The sequence below is a fragment of the Carcharhinus amblyrhynchos genome, chromosome 1 (assembly GCF_965287045.1).
Source record: "Carcharhinus amblyrhynchos chromosome 1, sCarAmb.v2.hapA, whole genome shotgun sequence".
Lineage (NCBI taxonomy): Eukaryota > Metazoa > Chordata > Chondrichthyes > Carcharhiniformes > Carcharhinidae > Carcharhinus > Carcharhinus amblyrhynchos.
The window spans coordinates 99,914,276-99,938,076 of NC_137324.1; the positions used below are offsets into that span (position 1 = coordinate 99,914,276).

A 23,801-nucleotide genomic window follows, 5' to 3' on the forward strand; every position below is an offset into this window, starting at 1 on the left:
CTTCAACTATGTTCTAGAGGCATATACCAAAAAGCTACATATTTACATTACATCATTTATGATTGAAAAGCAGCTAACACAAAATTTTGAAAGCCCTGTTGTTTCCTCTCTTCTCACTTCACTCCTTCCACCCACAACCCCGCCTCCCTCTATCAACTGTAAAGGAAGACTCTTATTTGGTTTTTAAAGTTCTAATCACTGTTGCCCTTGGGAAACCGTTAATTGTTATTGTTTCTGTAAAATATTCATTACTGTTGATTATGGAAGGCTGGTCATAGACTTTGCCGAATTAAAAATTAATACTGTGCCTCTGTGAAGGGTAACTCGTTGTTTTAAATATTAATAACAGTGTACAACTGTTCCTCGGCACTCTATGTATGGTCTGGAGTATGAACAAGACTGGTCTACAATTGACTGCTTTAAATATTAATCATTGTAGTGGTCCCCTCCAAATTAATTATTTTAAAAAGGCCCTGCAATCAACTCAAGCCTTTTGCTTTATGAATGTTAGATTGATGAAATAACAACAGAAACATCAATAACAAAACCTGAGTAAGTGGAGGTGGTTTTAAACAACAATGACTACAGCATGACTGATGATTCAGTGTGCTGTAACAAGATAGACAGTGGTTTGGTAATCATAAGGCCACGATATTCATCTCCCTGAAGAAAAGGATAATTCCTGAACCAATTATTAGCTGTGATTCTAGTTTCTACACTAGTAAGACCTGGGAATTCATTTGGAAAAATGCATCCTGGGGGAAAATGTAAGTATGGCATTGACAGGGCAAAGCTTCATTAGACTGGCTGGGAGGACGAAAAATATATACATTATACCTGCGTCTACCAGCTGAACAAACAGCTCGGTGGTGCTGGTGTGTTAAAGACTGTGACGCCGGTGTGTTATGAATCGCAGCGCTGGTGTGTTATGAAATGTGTGTTATGGACCACGGTGCCGGTGTGTTATGCACCACGGCACTGGTATATTACAGAACGCGGTGCTGGTGTGTTATGGATCACGGTGCTGATGTGATAGGCGCCGCGGTGAAGGTGCGACAGGCGCCGCGGTGAAGGTGCGACAGGCGCCGCGGTGAAGGTGCGACAGGCGCCGCGGTGAAGGTGCGACAGGCGCCGCGGTGAAGCTGTGATAGATAGTGGTCATGATGTGTCGAAAATAGCGGTAATGATGTATTAGAATTGGGATGTGTGAGATGTGCAGCTTGAAGTTACTTAGTGGAAATGTACAATGATCATTTCTTTATTAGGCCAGAGAAATGTTGGATTATTTGGATGACATTGTTCAGAAATGTATAAAATTTCTTACATGGAATGGTAATTATTCCCTGACAGCTACTGATTGAACCATCTGAAAAGATGGCGTATGGAAGTAACAACCTTAATTAAAATTCAATGAGTGACTGAGAACAACATCTGGAGAATGAGCCTAACATTTTGAGGATATTGCTCAGCCAGTAGAAACAGAGTGGTTTAGGATTCCAAATATCGACACCAATCATCTCACATCATTACCATAATGGGGGTAGGTGTCTTGTGTTGTACTTGTTTAGAGACATACGCTCATTCTGCTAGTGCATGTTGAAGTACTCGGAGGACTCAGAACCAGGAAAGGCCAAAGGAAAATGGAAGTTAAATTTTCTCTTGCATCTAATTGAGCAGGTGGGAATTGTTTCGATCAAAATTAATTTTCTTGAAGCCTTTACTCCGCCCTCAATGAAAACCACTCCAGCTTTCAGCTAACGAGCATGCTAGTGGACCCATTGGACTGGACTCTCCCAGATAAGGGCCACAAACAATTTCCATATTACATCTATCAATTTTCATTAACATCATCATTTCCTTGACTTATAAGGTAGAGCATAACAGTAATCCATGAGTCCAGTGCGTATTATCTCTCAACAATAAATTTAAATGATCAGAAAATGATGTCCAGAGCACACACACATTTCCAATAATCACTATGCAGCAGAAAAGCCCCTAACATTCTCATTGAATGGAAGACACAAAGTTTGGAACTTTAATCAAACTATGCCATGGACAGAGATGGAAATGTAAAATGTCTACCCTGTAACTCTGCAGAATGCCAACATAATTGCACAATTCAAACAAGGAAATGAAAGATAAAACTATATTAAATTCAATACAAGCTGGGCGTTGCTTCAGAAGATGTGTGCATGTTAGTGCTATGTAGCTAATCTTCACATTTTTCTGGTTACAAGAAATTACAATTTCCTCCACAGGGCTCACAGCTGCCATCTGATAAGTGTCTTTTGACTCCAGATTGCCATGTTTGATTAGCACTCTTTGGACTATGCTTCATCACTGAAACTCCCTCCATAATTACTTTGAATATAAGCTGTCAAAGGTAAGAGTTAAAAAGTGAGTCTCACAGTTCTGTCACATCTTTGGGAAGGCCCTTGGGTAAGGCCTTCAGTCCCTTGTTACTGCAGCGGACCACGGAATCCAGACAAGTGCATTCAGCAGGGCAGCGAGCAAGGGGCGAACAGCTGTTGTCATCATTTCCTGGATTGTGGACAGAAGAGATAACTGTGAGGCAAACTAAACAAGTTATTTCCTTCAATTTGAAGGACAGTTCAAAAGGATAGCAAGACAAGGGCCCTTGTTTGAGGTAATAGATTCAAGCTGTTCACATTAATTCATGTTGGGGTACAGTAGCATTGTTGTACTGAAATGAAAAGTGCACCAAGATTAAAAATCTTAAAAAGGGAATAATGGATATCTGGCAGTGATTCACCATCAGTAATTTAATTGAGTTGTTCAGATGTTTTTTTAGTACATATGGACTGGCTAGCAGTAATTGCAAGGTAGTAATCTAGTCAAATCGTTCAGATGACATAAGGAAACTTTAATAGTGAAGCTGCGGTGAAATGAAATAATCAGCACCTGGCACCAAGGATAAGATTACTGTCTTATTCCCATGCAAGTCCACCAGTCTCCAGTTTTAAGTTCATGGTTGTGCCTTGCTTGAACCTCTATGAATGTATCACATTACTCAAACATCTTGATTAAAGTTTTGTCTAAGTTTAAATAATACAAATTGCAAAATACATTCATATGATACACAACCACTTAATGCATTTATATGAAAATACTGAGCCTCCCATTTCAACATTACTCATTGTTCACCCTCTGGAATAATATACATTGGTGGTGGGGAGAAACCACATTAAAAAAAATCATTGAGGTAAAGGGCGCCTTCAGTAAAATCCCTCAGAAATTGAAGTAAGATCCTCAATTTTATCGAAACAAAGGAATGGCCATTTCCTGTCATGGTCAACCTGTCCTTTCCCCTGCTCTGGTACGTAAAATGTCAATAATTAATCTTGCAGTGACATGTGCACTCAGCACCATTAAAAGGACATGGTACATTTAAGGTAAGCTTATTACATCTGTTTTTGTTGTAAATTACTAATTTACAACAAGAATATCACTGGCACCGCTGAGTTTTCCAATGGAAATCTAACATGTTTGGAAGATGCACACACCCAATGGTTGCCAGAACAGACTCTCTTAGAGATATTTTACACATTGCAAACTTTGGCACAGTGAATGGTGGCACAGTGGTTAGCACTGCTGCTTCACAGCGCCAGGGACCCAAGTTCGAATCCTGGTTTGGTTTGAGTGGACTTTGCACATTGTCTCAGTGTCTGCATGGTTTCCTCCAGGTACTCCGGTTTCCTCTCATAGTCCTGGTTGGGTGCATTGGCCATGCTAAATTCTTGCTCAGTTTACCCAAACAGGTGCTGGAGTGTGGCGACTAGGGGATTTTCACAGTAACTTCATTGCAGTGTTAATGTTAGCCTACTTGTGACGAATAAATAAATACATAATCATATCCATACCTGCAGAGAATGGTAGCCAGACCGTGTTCTGACAGATGTTTAGTGTTTTACTAATTCTGCTGATGATGTCATGAACTATGGGAATGCCCAATCAATTTTAATGCTGGATGCTCCTTCAGCAGCACCCCAAGCACAGTGTGCCCAAATTTCAGTGACAATGGAAGGAAGCAATTCAAGGGTTACCAAATGTCAAGCTTATCTAACAAGGCACGCCTTGCAAGATGGTGCACTACCATGCATTTCTGAAGATCATGGCATGCCTACCTAAGAATGGTTACAGGGAACTGTATTCAGCAAGTATAGAGTTCCATTATCTGCTGCAAATTTACCTGCAGATACTGTACAAAATGAGGTTAGCACATCCAAATAAATTCTGAAACTTAATTCATTGCAGGCATGCTATAATGCAGACAGATGTGTTTGGTGCCAGGGATCAGTGCATAGGGCAACCACCCTCACAACAATATGGTCACACAAAGTCACGATCTGCTAAGTGTGCTCCCAAAACTAGACTGAAACTGCAGTTGTGGTTCTGCTGATGACCCGACCACATAAAATTGGAGAAAACACATTTCCATTCCAAACAATTTGAACCATGCCAATTAATGTTCTGAAACAAACTGTGCCAGCAGTAGAAAATAGAAAACTGACCAAGATTTTCATAGCACAGTGATAGTTAGTATTGCACCAGCTTTCATTTCATCAGCTTGACAACAACTTCACTGACATTAACTGAAGCATGGGGGGGCGGGGGGAGGATTAAATAACATTGACGTTTTGGAGTACAGTCCCCAATATGAACAGCGATGCATGCTTGAAAATCAATTGCCTGTTGAGTTACAATTTGTGTCAGGAAGTGATTAGCAAGCTTTCAATCCAAATGCTCAATGTATTTCTTCCTGGAACAGGTATTCCAGCTGCACCTGCAATGATTTCTACAGTCCATCACTGAATGTAGGTCTATGAGATTCACTCTGCAGATTAGACTGGAATTGGCTCAGGTTCAGCTGCATTAGGAAGTAATACAAATAGAGCATAAGGACTGACAGCTTGAAAACTGTTCCCTGACAGAAACTTCACTGTTCTCGGAGGGAGAAAAAAATGTGTTTTCAAACATTTGTCATTGAGAAGAGAAACTCTTGCTGTTGCAGCTGACAACTAGAATGCAAAAACATTTAAAAACACTTTTGTTTCGACAAAGCAAGATAACTCTGGCACAAGACAGGAATGTGAGACTTATGATATTGCTCAAAACTTTAAGTTTGAACCACAATTAAAAGCAATGCATGCTCAAGTTTCCTATAGGCATCATAACAGGAATGCAAAGCCAGGAAGTTACTCAATCAGGGCTACACAATGGCACATTGGTTAGCACTGCTACCTCACAGCACCCAGGACCTGGGTTCAAATCAGGCTTCAGATGACTGACTATGTGGAGCTTGCACGTTCGCCCAATGTCTCTGTGGGTTTCTTTCTGAAGTTCCAGTTTCCTCTAACACTCCAAAGATATGTGGGTTAGGTTGATTGGCCATATTAAATTGCTCCTTAGCGTCAGGGGGATTAGCAGGGTAAATACGTGTGGTTATGGGGAAAGAGCATGGGTGAGGTTTTTGATGGTGCAAGCTTGATGGGCAAAATGGCCTTCTTCTGCACTGTCAGGATTCTATAATTCATATGCAGAAAATATGGCAAAAACAGGAAATGCTGGGTCTTTACAACAAGTCCAATTAGCATCTTGAAATATAAATTACAAATTCATTCTTTGGGCCGAGACTTAAGGTCAAAACAGTAGAGCTCTCACAAGAATGTATTCTTCAATCAGGTCATCTTGCCATTCTCAGGATCACAAAGATGGAAATTCAAGCAGGGTGGGCCTGTGTTTCTAACTTGAGGCTTTTACAAAAATCGATCCCTATTAGATATGTCAAATTGAGAAGTCAACCCTTGCTTACCCATCTTTCATCCTTTTGGAAGTTGACAGATATACAGCAATGGAGAAGGCCATCATATCTGTGTTGACTTTTTGAAAGAGCTATCAGATTTAGTCCCATTCACATGCACTCTCTCAATTACCCTGTGTTTTTTTCTCTTTTTCAAGTGTACATTAAGGTCTCTTTAGAAAGTTACTACTGAATCTAATTCCACCATTCTTTCAGGCAGTGTTCCACAACCTAGTAATTTTTTTAAGTTAAAAAAAACTCATCTTCCCCAGTTGAATATTTGGATTTTAATTTGTTTCCATCCCTAGCATATAATTGGTGCTGGTGTGGTAGTTCTCTCAGAAAGCCAGGGTTGCTGTGGAAAAATGAACTTTCACATGCATGTTGCAGTCTGGAACTATGTATAGCAGTAGTAAAGGCTCCAACATCCTTTTCATCCGATAGATGGACCTCCCCCACTCTTGCCACCTGCCATTGACATGTGTTGGAAAGCTATGCAGACTTATAATCAACCTCTTTGGCTTTGTTACGGACATTCCTTCCTTGGCCATCATGTCCTGTGGTGGGGTTCATGCCTGGAGTTTCTAACCCAGAACCAGTATGCTACACACTGCACCATGAAACCTCCTTATAATCTGAACTATTTCTACATGCAGGTTATTTACATGATGAAAGTGCCACTACAGTAAAGGAGCATTGCTTACACCTCGTATTTCCTTTATTTTTTTCTGGACTTCTTATGCCAGTGTTGATGCAATAACCATTAATATCTCAGAGACTTTCACAATTCAGGAGGGGGAAATAACTGCAGGAAACCTCAGAAGAGAGCCAACTCTTTTTTCCTAAATGGTTAGCTTGTGATATCATTATTAACATCAACAGAAAGTTGGCAAAATGAATATAGGATTGTGTCAATGAATTCAGGATCAAAACACAGTGAATGAGACACACACAATTGTGCTGTACCATCTGTCACAACGCTGAGTAATTTTCAGTGCATTCTATAGCAGCAGCAGTCACCTCAGAAAGAGTTTGTGCATTTTGCGGATTCTTGAAACTCAGTGACTGTGGGAAGCTAGAGATTGAGGGCAAGGGTTTGGGGTGGTTACAAGGAGTAGGGATGCAGCAGAAAAAGTAGAAATGGAAAGGCCAGCAATAGAACAATGCCACCATGGGATGGCAGCAGAGGGTGAAACATAGGGGTAGAAATGAAAGAAGGTGCTCTTGGTGACACACTGGAGGTGGAGGGGTGGGGAGGGAGTGGGGGAAATGGGGAGCGGTGTTAACCTGACCAATTAGTGGAAAACCACCAGGCTCAGGTAGAAGTAGAGTTACGCCCCTTTTCAATAACTCACGGTAGAAGTCGCTTGGGGGAGAATGACGTGGGAAGAAATATGATTAAAAAAGGGATTTTCAACAGAATTGAAGGCTTAATAGGAAAGTGTTAAAAGCAGTGTTACATTTCAGGATACGTAAGCACGTACAGAATTTATATAGTTGGACATCTCAATTGCTTTAAGCAACGGCCTTTTGATTTTGAAGCCAATAGTCGTCAGATGGATGAAGAGATTCCTGCCAGTATGGGGGTTCCTCGTTGGTTGGGTAAGCTCTGGTGGCCTCGATGGGTGGAATACTGCACAGAGCAAAGATTGGTCTGTCAAAGGAAGGAATGGTGGAAAAGAGGGCAAACTGGCTGAGGTGAACTCCTCAGCTTGCATCATGCCTTGTGCCAACTGATGCAATGCAAACCTCCAGGCACAAGGGGGTAGATTTACAATTGGTTTCGTTGTGAAGAGAAACAACAGCTAAAGTACTTCTTAATTAAACAGTGACTACTGTCAAAGTGGGAGAAACAGATGGTCCAAATTCTTTGAGTCTCTGACCACCCGGTATGAAACCATGTGTTTCTGCCCATCTCACAGCATTACTCCCACAAAACAGATGCCCAGTAATGGAAAATTGCACTTTGAATTAGTCATCCACACTCCAGATGTGTTTTGCATACATGTATTTTCTACAAATCGATTCTCCATGGCCCTTGGAGCAAATACTATTATCATGTTATCCTGGAGGGAAAGCTGTGGCACAGTGTCAAAGCACAGTCGCAAACTGCATCCAATGTTTTATTCATGGCACTGAATTAATGCAGGTCGATGCCCAAGATAAGCTTTCCAGGAAATCACAACACTAAATACACACATCGACATGCATGAGCAGTGTGTGACAGGAAACACAGGCATGAATAAACAGTTACACAGCTCTGCAGATTGCTCACGGACATCGCGCTCCACATGAGACACACGTTATGCATTATAAACAAGTTACCCACATAAATACAAAACTCCCAATTCACAGTGAAATACTTTGGTGTTATTTCCATACAGTGTTTATTTGGATAGAATCCTTTTTCTGGTCAATGATTAATTACAGCAGTTGCACTCTGCCTATCACATAATGAATCAGCATTCATATTTATCATTTAAGTGCTGTACTTTGCAGACTACAAAATGTAACTGTATTTCTAAAAACAGTTTAGAGGCATATGCAATATGTTGTTAAGTGCAATAGACTTAGGTTAGAAACTGCTCTGTAAAAAGCTGTTGCATTCTGAAAGTTTAGCCTCCCAGTAAATAAACTTCCCGTACAATATAACCACAACATTTTAAAAATTAAAGATGAGATCACTGCTGCTGCCTCAAATTAACTCATTATTATAGGCCCAAGTTCCAAATTACATTGAATTGTATGCCTTGTGATGAACTTCTTGCATAACTAGCAGGACTGATATAACCAATCATCTCCCACTTCACACATAGTCAAATCTCGTGTTAGGCTAAATGCAGTCATAGGAAAAGAGCAGGGCTCACCATCATCACATGTGAAGTCCTGGATTGCTACATCCTGGATCGGAATTTCCTTCAAGAAATAGGGCTTCTGACAGCGAGGGTTTCCAGTGACTATGCGTTTCTTTCTCAACCACTCACCCAACCAGGCCAGATGACAATTGCAGTTAAAGGGATTGGCCAGCAGATTTCTGAAGAGACCAGGAAAGGATTAATCACAGCGAAAATGACCTTAGTTTCAGTGTAACCCATTACAAGTCAACACATAATAAGAAACAATACTTATCTAGAAGTGTGGCTTTTGGTATAGCTTTGCCTAAAATCTTGCTTAGTTTACAGCAACAAATGTGCACTAAATTTTATTTCAATTACTATACAAATGACACAAAAGCACTGTTGACATTTAGTTAACCCGCCCTATATGGAGTTAACTATTAATGGTGTAGTGAGCAATAAATGAAATCAGGTTGGAAATGACCAAAACGATTTAATTCTCAATATTTTTCTTGTTTTCCAGTATGACCATATTGTTGGCATCTTGTAATCTGACACAGCCCATGGTTTATAGAATAAGGTCTAGCATAAATAAATGCAGGCGACACTGAAGTCTGCATCAGGGTTGATCACAATGAATTGAAGTACTAGCATTACCATTGAGGTCTCTACTTTTCCTTTTATTTTGCATTACAACAAACCTTGGATATGGCCAAAGTGCATAACAGACTGAGTACAAAATAAACTGCAGAGGATGAAAACAGTTGACGAAAAGTCAAGGCCACTCAGGAAACAGTGATTAAGTGACACGGTTACTCTGAAGTTTAGAGGCTTGCAGATTGCAGGAGGAAGGGAAATTATTGAGGGAAGGATTTCCAATTTTTATGGTCCAGGAATGAACGAACCAGTTAAATGGAAAGTGGATCAAGATTTGAAAACTGTAAAGGTAAAAGGTCTGACAGAAATTGGAGTTTAGAGCCAAGAGAAGGATTTGCATTCAGATGATGAGTTTTGTTCAGATGTCCTGGAATGTGAAAAGTGCTAGAAATGTCTCCCAGATGAAGAACCAATATTAAAGACTCAGATGGGCTTGGGCTTTATAGCACATAGGGACACAGAACAGGTTTAAGGAGCTAAATTGTCATTTGTTTCTGTCATTCAGTGGAATCATGACTGACATTTGATCTAACTCCATTTACCTGCTTTTGTCCCATATCCCTTAATACATTTGGTTAACAAAATATTAGCAATTTCAGATTTTACATTAATGATTTATCTAGTGTCAGTTGCTACTTTTTCCAAGTTTTTACCACCCACATCGTGCAGGAGAGTTTCCTAACTTCCCTCCTCAAAGAACTCTAAAGAAGAGTCATTAGGACTCAAAATGTTAACCCTGTTTCTCTCGCTACAAATGCTGCCAGATCTGCTGAGTATTTCCAGCATTGTCTGTTATTATTTCACTCCTGAAAGGCTGAATCAAATTTTTAGACTCTGCCCTCTTGTCCTGAACTTACCAATGGGCAGAAGTAGTTTCTCTTTACCTATCTGATCTGTCCCCCAAAACTTCAATTAAATCACCCCTTAGCCATCTAAATTTCAGAGAATACAGTCCACGTCATGCAATCTCATCTTGTAATTTAATGCTTTAAATCCAGATATCATTCTGGTAAATTTACACTGCACTCGCATTAAGGATAATATATACTTCCTAAAGTGTGGTTCCCAGAACTGTTCAAGTATCTCAATGCAGTCTAACCATGGCTTTGCACAGTGGCAACATAACTTTAACCACCTTGTATTCCAATTCTCTAGTTATAAAGACCAACATTTCATGAATTATTTTCTGTAACCTGTCCATGATGTTTTATAGAATCATAGAGCTTTAAAGCACAGAAAGAGGCCTTTGGCCCATCTTGTCTGTGACCACCATCAAGCACGTATTATAATACCATTTTCCAGCACTTGGTATATAGATGTGTAGGCTATGGCATTTCAAGTGCTCATCTAAATGCTCCTTTAATTATTAATATTTGTGGGCTCTCATGTTTCTTTTAAATTCTATTGTTTCTCACTTTTCACCATTTAGGAAATATACTGTCCTAACCTTTTAGTTTTCAGGAATGAGTTTGAATGTTATCAACCCAACATCTGATGGGTATGGGCTCATACAACTCAAAACTGCTCCTCAGAAGCTGCTGCGATAAATGGAAAGAGTTGAGAGGAAATCTTTTTCTGTGATTGGGGTGAAGGTGCATCATATAGCAGCAGGCAGCATGCTGTATACCTGATCAAGGTGCTCAGTGCTGGTGCTAGTTGCCCAATATGGAAAATTGCTTCATTCACTCATCTTAATTAAGACAAAAAGCAAAACACTTTGGCATGAGAAAAGCTTGGAGGCTTTTGAAGGAAAACATTTGAAGGAAAAGCTTTGAGCTGAGCATTGTACTGATCATTATGCAATCGTGGAATCACACAGCAACAGCTGCCAAGGTGAGCTTTGCTGGGATGAATGTTCTTTATAGTCCCAAACACTTATTGTGCTTCTCTGACATGTTCTGGGTTTGAAAGAAACCATGCAATCCAGAACAAAATGCATTATTGGTTGCAGCTCACTTAGCTGTAATTTAAATTGTCAATGAGCTTTTAGCACATGGTCAAACTGTGCTGAACTAATAAATAGGTAATTCAATCCAAAGATGAAAAGGGGAAGCTGCAGCAACTTACTCTCAGATTGGATCTTGACTTTACGAAGGCCATTTCATTAACAGGCCAATTTCAGACCCCCATCACTTACTTGCACAAACAAATAGGTTTCCCTTTGGAGCTGACAGCTGCACTGATTATACTGATTACATGTCACTTACAAAAAATGAATTTCCTACTGAGAGTTCCTTTGCCCTCGATAACCAATCAACCCTCAGCCAGAAAATCTATAGGCATGAATAAACATAAAGAGTGCTTGTATTCTTGTGTAAAATTAGATGACAGGTTAAAATGCTTTGGCCTACATGCAAAGAACACAAGCCATCAATACTAAAATTGAAATCCCAGTTTGCTGAACTATCCATTTGTAGGCTCTTCATCTATCTCTTAACAACTTACAGCGTGGATAGAGAATGGAGAGTGTCAAAAGCTCCTGGAGAAATGGTAGTTATCTGATTGTCGTAGAGTGAGAGCAGACGAACAGAACTGAGGCCTGTGAATGTGTTATTGCTGACGCAACTAATCTTATTGCTCCTCAGCATCCTACAGGGTAGAAAACAGAAACATGGTCAGGGGTAGCTTTGTGAGATGGGCCATCCATAATCCATCCAGTTGACACACAGAGACAAACTCTTGTCTAAAATTGTAATTTTTCATAGTCAGAAAGTAAATACTGTTTAAAGAAAAGCACCGCTTTAAGATTTGACCATTTAAAATTGGTTACAAAATGTCTATGGGTACTTAGAAATAGAGGGAGGAGCCTCCATCACTCTAATTATACCGATGACATTGTACTAAGATAAATTGCCACATAGACTGAAAGCACTTTACTTTCGATGGAAATGAATAGACCACAGGATCTTATAAATATCTGAAACATTCAGGAGCAGCTGAGCGTGCTAGATTATAAGAGCGAAGTAACTTCATGGCATTATCTGTGGATTAAAAAAAAAGCTTGTGCTTTGGAATTGACTCATATCCTAAAGCACTTTTGGCCCATTTGAGACAGAAACACACTTTTATACTTAAATACTTAAATTAAACAAAACAAGTGATGCTTCAATATGGCAACTGCGTTTCTTAATGCTGATCCCTTCCTATTCTGCAGATGTAATAATAATTCAAACAGCTCTCATTGCGAAAGTCTGGTCCTTCATCAGCATGTAGGTCCCAAAGCTTTTTATACATACTCTGACCTTTAGCTTGCTATCTCTGGGCTCAACCAGAGGTATCTTTCTGGCTGGAAGGATAACAGATTAATGGCCATGACATTTGTAAATCCAGTATTCATTTTTACAGATTAGATATGTTGAAAAACTCATCCTTTGGTACAGCAGAAGCAAAAATTGTTCAGCAAACTATCCATGTCTATCCATGCCTTCATATCACAATACATAACTTGGCATAACTTTGTTCAGTCCTGATGACAGAAGAATTCTTAACTGATCATTTCGCCTCCAGTTTTCTCTATTCTTCTCCAATGAAGAAAATACAGATTGTCATCCCTCCGATGATAACTGTTTACAAAAACTATGACATCTACCACCAAGAAAGCCAAGGGCATCAGGTGGATGGGGACTCCATTGCCTCCAAATTCCCCTCTAGGTCACATACCACACTGACTTGGAGGTGTACAGCCATCCTTCACTGCCTTAGGCTCTTGTCGGAAAATCTAAGACAGGTGTCATATTCTCAGAGTTAGGGGTCACCCATACAGAGATGAAGAGGAATTTCTTCTTTCAGAGGGTAGTGAATTCTTCACCACAGAGGGTTGTAGAGGTTGGGTCATTAAGAATGTTCAAGGCTGAGACAGACAAGATATTTAATCAGTAAGGGAATCAAGGGTTATGGTGATAAGGCAAGAAAGTGGAGTTGAGGATTATCATATCAGATCAGTCATGATCTCATTGAATGGTAGAGCAGGCTCGAAGAACCGAATGGCCTTCTTCTGCTCCCATATCTTATGGGCTTATAGTTTTATTGGAAGTCAGCCCCTGCCTTTTCCATTGAAGATGATGTGGAGATGCCGGCGTTGGATTGGGGTAAACACAGTAAGAAGTCTCACAACACCGGGTTAAAGTCCAACAGGTTTATTTGGTAGTAAATGCCACTAGCTTTCACAGCACTCCTCCTTCGTCAGTGGGGAGCTCTGATCACAAACAGGGCATATAAAGGCACACACAGTTTACAGAATACTGTTTAGAATGCGAGTTTTTACACCTAATCAAGTCTTAAAGGTGCAGACAATGCGAGTGGAGATAGCATTAAGCATAGGTTAAAAAGATGTGTATGGTCTCCAGACAGGACAGTTAGTGAGGTTTTGCAAACCCAGGCAAGTCATGGGGGTTACAGATAATGTGACATGAACCCAAGATCCCAGTTGAGGCCAGCCTCATGTGTGCGGAACTTGGTTATCAGTCTCGCTCAGCGACTCTGCACTGTCGTGTGTCGTGAAGGCTGCCTTGGAGAACGTTCACCTGAAGATCAAAGGCTGAATGCCCATGACCACTGAAGCGTTCGCAAAGGAAGGGAACAGTCTTGCCTGGTGATTGTCGAGTGGTGTTCATTCATCTGTTGTCGTAGCGCCTGCATGGTCTCCCCAGTGTACCATGCTTTGGGATATCCTTTCCTGCAGTGTATCAGGTAGACAACATTGGCCACTGCAAGAGTATGCACTTGGGGGATGGTGTTCTCACATGAGATGATGGCATCCATGTCGATGATCCGGCATGTCTTGCACAGGTTGCTGTGGCAGGGTTGTGTGGTGTTGCGGTCACTGTGAACATCTTGGGTTCATGTCACACTATCTGTAACCCCCATGAGTTGCCTGGTCTTGCAACATCTCACTTATTGTCTGTCTGGAGACAATACACATCTCTTTAACCTGTGCTTAATGCTATCTCTACTCACATTATCTACACCTTTAAGACTTGATTAGGTGTAAAGACTCACATTCTAATCAGTATTCTGTAAACTGTGTGTGCCTTTATATGCCCTGTTTGTGATCAGAACTCACCACTTACCTGATGAAGAAGCAGTGCTCTGAAAGCTAGTGATGTTTACTACAAAATAAACCTGTTGGACTTTAACCTGGTGTTGTGAGACTTTTTACTGTTTTCAATTTCTATTTTCATCACCTGTGGTGTCTCCCGTCCTGCGATCACTATCCTACTTCATTTGTCTCTCTATTAGGGCTCGATTGATGATCCATGATGTAGGCCCCAGTGCTGTACTGCCAATTAGAGAGCTAGCACTGATTGGTGGTAGCTCACGGGTATGGAATATTCACGTCCACGCTAGGTGGTTATGATGATTTAATGTCCCCAGAGGAACTGCAAGCCTCATAGACAGGGTTCCTGCTACCAATTAGGCACTTTATTCTGTTGGGATTCCTGGAGATGGGGTTGGCAGAGGTGCCACCGGTTTTGACTTTGGAGGTTGGGAACCCTGCTGCCCATGTTAATTTCTGTTCAATTATGTGAATCCTGTCAAAAATGCACCACTCAAAAATACATCTGATCTCACTGGGATTAAAATTATACATGGCTCTTCTCTCCCCTCTCGCAATAAAAATGTCATCAGTTTTTTTGCAAAACAACATAAAAATTCGCGAAGACTTATTCCTTTAGAAAGAGAGAACTTGCATTTATGCAGTCTCTCACCATGTCCCCAGGATTACAATATCTTGGTTATTTCTGAAGTGCTGTTATGCAGGCAACTATCTCTGCGCACAGCAAGGTACCTTAAGTAGAAAAGGATAGGAGGCCAATTAATCTGTATTGATGAAGTAAGCAATGTTAGCTGGAACATTAGGTATAGTCACCACTTGCATTTAAATATCTTTTGCATTTGGATTTTTTTCACCAACCTAAACAACCACACAAGGTTCCAAGTTTAATAATACCTTGAAGTGCAGCTTTCCCTCATAACTGCACTGAAATATGAGCATAGCTGAGCTTAAATGCTCAACTTTATGATTCAGAGGTAATGGTGCAACCAAGTGATCCAGGATTATACCAATAAATACTCCCCATCATTAACTGATTTGACATAAAACACTCTTACATTTGCAGAGTACCGCACACCGTGCATTTAAGTAATCTAGTTTCTATAATCCTAATGGTTTGACGGTGACACATTCTCCTGGGTAATGTAAGCATAGGGCAGAATGCAGAAAAGCACTTTCCCATTGGAATGTCAGATGAGCCTACAGTCATAAGTAGCATGCTGCTGTGATTAAAACAGGTTTTAACCTTGTGTGTTCTTCTTGTAAAATCTGAACAGAAATGTAATAGTGCACTTAATACCTGCAGCATCATGTCTGTAAGGCCTATCTCCATTTGATTTAGTGTTCGGGTAACTTACATCATTATACTTAAGGTAAAAATAAAAGGTCAGTGTGCTTTGAATATATTGATCAAAAATTAGAAATGCTGATTTCTTGATTAAATGTAAACATGTCCAACTCTTTTCTCCAGATTGAATGCTGCATTTCAGTCTGTGTGTGCATAATCTAAACCCATGGGAAAAAAACTGAGCAAAGCATCTGAGGAGATAATGACATTATCTATAATGAGATTGTTTTCATTGAATCAATAGACTAAGAAAAACTCGGGAGACAGTTGTTGCAAGCTAACTCGTCCTGTTGCGCAAAATGGAAAACTAACGGCAAAATTGTTTCACTTACAGTGTTTTAAGACTATCCAGGCCTTTGAACATTTTGCGATGCACAATTTCCAGGCGGTTACCCGTCAGCAGGACTTCATTTACACCAGTAGCTCCCTCGAATACGCCCTCCTCAATATCTGTAATCTTATTATTGCTCAAATTTCTAAAAGACAAAGCATGGAAGGAATTCAGAAACTTACAGGCTTAATTGAAAGTATTACCAGAGCTGGGCTTAGATGTCAGGTTTCATCAAGTGAGCACTGCCTTATATGAATATAGGAAATAAATATTGAACAGTAGGCATTTTCCTCAGTTCGCAATCTGATGGAGGTGTTAAAGGTCAGGCCAATTAAATTCTATCAATACAATCAGACAGCAAAGCAAATTGTCTCTCCCCAATAAATGCAAGGAAGGTATTTACGCCCTCCAACAGAACACAATTCTGGGACGCTTGTGACACAAATGATTAACATTTGGAACAGAATCTACACCTTGCTCCCTTTAAGTTGAACGTAAAATTGTGCTAAGGGCAGTGCTTCTGCCGGCTGCCTCAAATGACAGGAATCCTAGAAATCAGATGTAAACCTAAGGGGCCCATTGGAACCTATATCAATTGAGGGTGGTGATAGGTTCTATTCCAGGCCTGACGTAGGCTGCAAAGTTAAGACTGAATGCAATAGCATTGACCACCATTGCAGCAAGGACAGTGAGCTTAGCCGACCTACCCTTTTGGCCTGAGCAACCTCATCCATGTTGTCTCAGGATGCAGGCTGCTGCTCTGAGATTACTCTGTCTCCACTGGGAAAGGGTCTCTGCTGCATATCCACTCCTACTACTTAAATGATTCTGCTCTTTGGATTTGGATGAGGACATGCCCAGATTAAAAACAGTAAGTAGAATTTCCACCTCATGACATTCTTGCTAGCAAAAGAGCAAATTCAAGTTTTTATTTTTACACTTCGGCATTCAAACCAAAATGTGCTCGATGCTGTGTGATACTGACCCAATGTGCTGTAGGCAAGGTTTTGATTTCACACATCATCTGAAAACAGTTCTGTATTATTCATTCTCAGGATGTGGATATCACTGGCAAGACAAAATTTATTCCCCATCCCTAGCTGCTCTTGAGAAAGTGGTAGTTGGAGTTCTTCTTGAACTGTTACATTTTCTGATTGTCCTGTCCACTTAATTGTAACAAGATGTAAGCTCTTATTGATTAATAAATGAAAAATTAGTGCCTTCTGAAAGTGATACCAAGCCATATGGACCAGGAATATGGTCTTAATGTTGGATTTTTGCAAAAGTAAGTAATGGCATCGATATTTACTGGGAGGCAAGAGAGAGTGTGATGGGGGAAGGGAAGGAAACATGGAAATCTTACAGGCATTTTATTTTCTTTTTCCCAGTTCCCAAACAGCCAAACTGGTGGGCTGGTTGCCTGGTGAGAAAGCAGGAGGCTGCAGTCAGGGACACTTGGGTACAATCCCTGTCAATCGAGAGTGTGAGGGGGTAAGACCGCACATTGTACATTTTTCTAAATTATATATAGATAAGTCATCGTTGTTCATAAATTTTTAAAATCTGAACGAAGACCTTTAAAATGGTTGAAACTGTGCCTGTCTGTGACTCCTGAACAAAAGAAGCCACTTTGCATTTTTAGGATAATCCACACCTCATTATCTCTCAGGAAACACTAACAGTCCCTGTGTATAGCCCAACTTTAAAAAGGGTTATATAAAGGCCATCTGCATTTAATAGTCCAGGCGAGCCAGAAGAAGATGGATTATCTACTAAGACATAGGCACCTCAACCTTCTTTTCAACTCCTAATGGTGAAAATCCAAACGATGGATATACATCCATTGTCAAAGATGATGGAGAGGTGGGAGTCATGTGAAATGAGCCTCTGGCATGTGCAACAAGTAATACTCCCTTGATAAACTGTTCAGTCTGCTGTTTAACATCTGACTAGCAGGCCACACTGAAGGAGCTCTGGCCCAAGTTGGACACTGAGTGCCATCTACCTTGCCTCTAATGGAAGTTCTGTGCCATTGCCTATTAGATCAACTCATCTCTGTATGCCTATCTCATTGTGTGAAGTCAACACCATTGAAAAAATGAATTATACAGCATTGGTTTTCAATCCAATGACCTCAGTGAAGGAATACCTCATTTGAATTTGATTCTGGACTCTGGAATACACATGAGCCTACATTTATTTTCTCTGTGGTCTCTGCACTATAAATCCTTATTTTTCCTGTCTCTTTCTTTAATATCTGAATGTAGAGGTGACATTCTGACCTTCTTCCTGTGTTTTGACTGTGTGCAATTAAACTAACCCTTTGAGTTCATCTTATTTTGAGTTTGCTGTGGGATTGTTAATAGAAAATTTGATTATGCTAAAACTGGGAAATACTCCACTGCTGATAAACAAGGAAAAAAATCAAAACGCCTTACTGTTCCCAGATAGGTGATGAAAGGAGGCATCAGTGCTGTTTAAATTTAAATAAGAGTGACAAGGACTCAGGATTGAAATGTGGGGCAACGGAGGAATGGAGCAAGCAGGGGGCAATGGAGCTGTTCGGAGAGTAAAGAGCTCAGTAACTGGAGGGGAAGGTCAGGGCTAAGGATCAGAATTCAACGGGAGGCTCGAATTTGGGGCTTGGCGGAGGAATGACACCAATTGCAACGCTGAGGCGAGGCCATGCTTTGCAAAAGGCTTCCCTTGAGTGACTGGATGTGACAGTATTACATCAGCACTATCAACCTATGAAAATTAGCTGTTGAATGAAGGCAGAGTTGGGCATGGTTGTGCTGTCCATACAGTCAACCATCCATTTCAGCTCATGGATAAAGAAGACCCACTTGTTATCTGTAGAATCCCACAGAGGTATTAACTAAAACTTTCAGAAAGAAAGTACTTGCATTTATATAGCACTTTTCTTAACCACAAGTAGTCACTGTTGTAGGAATATAGCAGCAATCTGTACACAGCATAGTGCCACAAAGAGCAATGAAATAACTAACCAGATAATTTGTTTTAGTTATGCTGTTTAAGTGATATGTGTTAGAATAGTTACTGCACAGGCCTGTCGAACCTGTGCCAGCTCTCTGAAACAGGAATTTAGCTAGTCCCAATTAGTACTTCCTCTCAGCTGCACGAGTGCACAGCGATCAAGAATATACAGTACAGAGTACCTAGAGGTCCAGCACAAATGGCTGAGCAGCAACCTTAAAGGGCCAGCTAATCTCCTGACACAATTTAGCATGGCCAATCAGCCTAACCCGCACACCTTTGGATTGTGGGAGGAAACTGGAGTGCCTGGAGGAAACCCATGCAGGCACATTGAGAACATGCAAACGCCACACAGACAGTAACCTGAAGCTGGGAATCGAACTCTGGCCCCCGGTGCTGTGAGGCAACAGTGCTAACCACTGTGCCACCGTGCCACATTGATTCTACCTGAATTTATTATGGTTTTCTAAATGCCCTGCTGCTACCTTCTTAATTAGATTCGGGCTTTTTTCTAATGAAAGATGTTAGGTTAACTGGTCTACTGCACTCTGTCTTTCTTTTTTCTTGGATAAAGGTTATATATAAATTGATGATTTTTCAATCCATCGGGAGTTTCCAGAATTTATGGAATTTTTGAAGATGACAACCATTTCTGCAGCCACTTCATTTGAGACCCTAGGATGCAGAGTGCTTGTCAGTCTTTGGTCCCGTTAATTTTTCTAGTACTTTCTCTGACAATAGTGATTATTTTCAGTTCCTCTCTCCCTTTTTCCCTTATTTCACTACTATTCTTGAGATGCTTTTTTCCCCTCATTTCCTTGTGCAGATAGATAGAAAATACTTGTTTAGAGCTTCTGCCATCACCTTTTTTTCCATTAACTCCGAAGTCTCATCCTCTAAGGCACCAGTGCTGACATTAACTATGCTTTTCTCTTGTAGAATATTTTACTGTCTGTTTTTATGTTCCTTGCTAGTTTTCTCTCATACTCAACTTCTCCCTCTTTGATTCTTTTACTTATCCTTCGATATTTTCTAACATTTTCCTAAATGTTCTAGCCTACTACTAATCTCCAGAGCATTGTTCAAATTTTCTCGAACTTGATATTCTTAACTTGCTTAGTTAGCCATGGATGGTGTATCCTTCTCATAGAATCTTTCTTTCTCAATGGAATAGATCCATGTTGAGAGTTATGAAAATCTCCTTAAATGTCTTTTACCTTCACCTGAACAGGCAGGTGAGGCTTCTGTTCAAAGTTTCCTCCAAAAGAATTCAGTGCTCCCTCTGTACTGTACTGTGAGCCTTCATTTCTCAACTTAAGCCCTCGTGTGGGACTTGAACCCAAAACATCATGATTCAGAGACAAGAGTGTTACCAACTGAGCTAGGGCTGACACACAAGCTGATAAGGAAGGCCGGGAGCCAGTACATCCAGCACATGATCTTAAAAAGTATCTTTTCAAGTGGATTCCTGCCAGACAATATGGTCAGACTGCAGCAGAATGATAGTCAACTCCCAATATCTTCATACTAATCTATTTCTGGAAACTGTGGTTAAATGGGCACTTCCTTTGTATCGATTTACTGTTACACCCTGCTGAATTACAATCCAGTATTCAAAGTTAATTACCTAATTACTACCACTGGTCTGGTTCCGGTGCATTCAAATATGACAAGAAAATGCAAATGTTCTATTGTTACCTGATCAGGAAACGAACCAACACTTTCAGATCCTAATGCCATTCTAGTTAAACCCCTTAAACATGGCTACCGGTACTTAAAGAGTAATTACTGGCAATCAAATACGTAAAATAGTCCTTTGTTCTCTGTCAGTAAATATGCCATTGATTTGAAAAATCAGAGATCTGCGTTATATATACTTAAAGGAGACAGTAAGCAAGTACTGCCAGGGAAGTTACAGGAGATTGCGGATCGTGCTTCCGGCTTGCAAGAGCTGGCATTGCCTGCTGTTCCAGCACAAGAGGTCAGCTGGCTGAACATGAAGTGGGAGATGCCAGTGCTTGAATCAAGAAAAGTTGCTTTTGGCAGTAGCTTAGCACACAGGAGCAACCTGCCAACTCCAATCTGCCTCACTAACCATGCTAACAACACATTACAGGTCACTTGTGTGACTGTCTTAAATAATGTCTTTCACGAAACAGAGCCCATAGAGGTGGAAGCTGCATTTGGGAAAATTGCCCTAAGGTTCAAGTTCAACTCACATTTTGCGGAGCTGTGGGAGCTTCTTGAAGATGCCAGTGGCTTCCAATACTGTAAATTCATTGTTGTTAAGACGCCTAAAATGTTCAAGTGGAAAATAAATCAATTAGCAAAATTTCATCGCAAGAATGTTTTTAACCTAAACTTTTCACACATCAAACCTGTGCGTTTCTTTCCCCAACATGAACCTGATGATTCCTTTGAGGTAGCTTTTGTCAATTTGAAGTTGAAGAATTTACTACTAAATGTTCTCAATTGAAGTTGGGAGTGTTTTTTCCCTCCCGAGTTCGCAAAGCTTTATACTAGTGTTTAACTAGATAAGGATCTGAATACTGTGTCACTTTCATTTTCAAACTGAACGATGTTACCTTCCTTCAAGAACACGAAAGTGACATGAGGATCATGTGCAACTGAGTAAACCTTTATTTAGGACAATGAAATTGATTTGCCCCACTGCTATTATGTACGTGGGAATGAAATGCACCACTATGACTATGGACCACACGACAGTAGCTACAGAATCTTGACTTGGGAGTGAAAGTCTTGGTCGAGTCACCTTTACCCTTGAGCAAAGATTAAACAAAACAGAAATGCTAGAATTCAAACCTCCTTCACTGCAATATTGCTCCCTCTTCTAAAGGTGCTGACCTATGCTGAAGTTCATCAGGCCACAGTCTCATGCCATTTTGAAAATGTGCACCTTGCGGGAGTACTGGTCAACTATTTGACAGGGTGGCAATAGCAATGATTCTTCCCTCAATTTCTACAAAAGCGCATTTTCCAACAGGACTCATTGGAACGCAATCAGGATGGGAAACCCAGGCTGAGAATTTAACTTCCTATATCACACTGAGGGCAACTATAAAATCTAATGGATAATCTAGCTGAGATTGACTAACCTCTATTTCATAGCTCTGATCCATTTTTGGCAATGTCTTATCAAATGACAATTGTGGGCTTATAATGTCAAAACAATTAAAATTAAGCCATTGAATTTAATTTTGCAAAAGGGAATTACTGCTTTAGCAACAGAAGAGCTCCTATGTCTAGAATATATGATATGGGCTGTGTGTTCCAGTTTAGCAATTCCAGCACAGACATTTGCATCACAGAAATTGGGTTTGGGTTCAGCAGAACTGATTCACAACTGTGAAAATTTTCAGTCTGAGCTTGAGGTCTTTATCCTCCCATCCTTGTGGTTATAAACTGGGTGCAATGTTCCCCTGTGAATTAGACTTTGTGTGTGCATCATCTCTTGTGATTTATATATTGGGCACGATATTGTGTTGGGTTATAAATTGGACAAGCTCTTGCTATGCTCGATAATTGGGTGTTCCCCTCTGAATTATACACTGGATGTGTTATCCTATTTAAGTTATAAAATTTGCATCCTATCTCTCCAGCTTATACATGGGGTGTGTTATCCCTGTGGATTTAAAGAACAAAAAAGAACAAAAACAGCCCGGGAAAACAGGCCCTTTGGCCCAACGAGCCCGGTCCACGGGCGCGTTACACTGAGTGTGTTATCCCTGTGGGTTTACACTGAGTGTGTTATCCCTGTGGGTTTACACTGAGCGTGTTATCCCTCTGGGTTTACACTGAGCGTGTTATCCCTCTGGGTTTACACTGAGCGTGTTATCCCTCTGGGTTTACACTGAGCGTGTTATCCCTCTGGGTTTACACTGAGCGTGTTATCCCTCTGGGTTTACACTGAGCATGTTATCCCTTGGGTTTACACTGTGTGTGTTATCCTTGTGGGTTTACACTGAGTGTGTTTTCCCTGGGGTTTACACTCTCTGTGTTATCCCTATGTATTTACACTGGGTGTGTTATCCCTGTCGGTTTACACTGGGTGCATTATCCCTGCAGGTTTACACTGGGTGCATTATCCCTGCGGGTTTACACTGAGTGTTATATCCTGTGGGTTTACATTGAATGTGTAATCCCTGTGGGTTTACACTGGGTGTGTTATTCATGTGGGTTTACACTGGGTGTGGTATCTCTGTGGGTTTACACTGGGTGCGTTATCCCTGTGGGCTTACACTGGGTGTATTATCCCTGTGGGTTCATATTGGATGCATTATCGCTGTGGGTTTACACTGCGTTCATCATTCCTGTGGGTTTACACTGGGTGTGTTATCCCTGTGGGTTTACACTGAGTGTTTTAATCCTGTGGGTTTACACTGAGTGCTTTATCCCTGTGGGTTTACACTGAGTGCTTTATCCCTGTGGGTTTACACTGGGTGCGTTATCCCTGTGGGTTTATACTAGGTGTGTTATCCCTGTGGACTTACACTGAGTGTGTTATCCCTGTAGTTTTTTACTGGCTATGTTATCCCTGTGGATTTGCACTGAGTGCTTTATCTCTGTGGGTTTACACTGGATGTATTATCCCTGTGGGTTTACACTGGGTGCGTTAGCCACTGAGACCCATAGATGGAAGAATACAGCAGAGAGCACCAAACTGAACAGTGACCTCCATATTATTAATGTCTCTCAAATACCTAGACACAAAACAAACTTTATTCAGTATTAATGAG

At 40.6% G+C, this 23,801-nt stretch overlaps 1 protein-coding gene across 5 annotated transcripts in view; it reads right to left on the bottom strand.

Annotated features, from left to right (window-relative positions):
• slit2 (slit homolog 2 (Drosophila)) overlaps positions 1–23,801 on the bottom strand; it is a 408,776-nt gene that overhangs the window by 70,542 nt on the left and 314,433 nt on the right. For all 5 annotated transcript variants that reach the window (XM_080189584.1, XM_080189579.1, XM_080189571.1 and 2 more), the window contains 5 exons: positions 21,264–21,338; positions 16,049–16,192; positions 11,761–11,904; positions 8,689–8,855; positions 2,409–2,541 (listed from right to left, as the gene is read on the bottom strand). In XM_080189584.1, the coding sequence (XP_080045710.1) occupies positions 2,409–2,541; positions 8,689–8,855; positions 11,761–11,904; positions 16,049–16,192; positions 21,264–21,338 (663 nt within the window). The remainder of the gene's footprint in view (positions 1–2,408; positions 2,542–8,688; positions 8,856–11,760; positions 11,905–16,048; positions 16,193–21,263; positions 21,339–23,801) is intronic.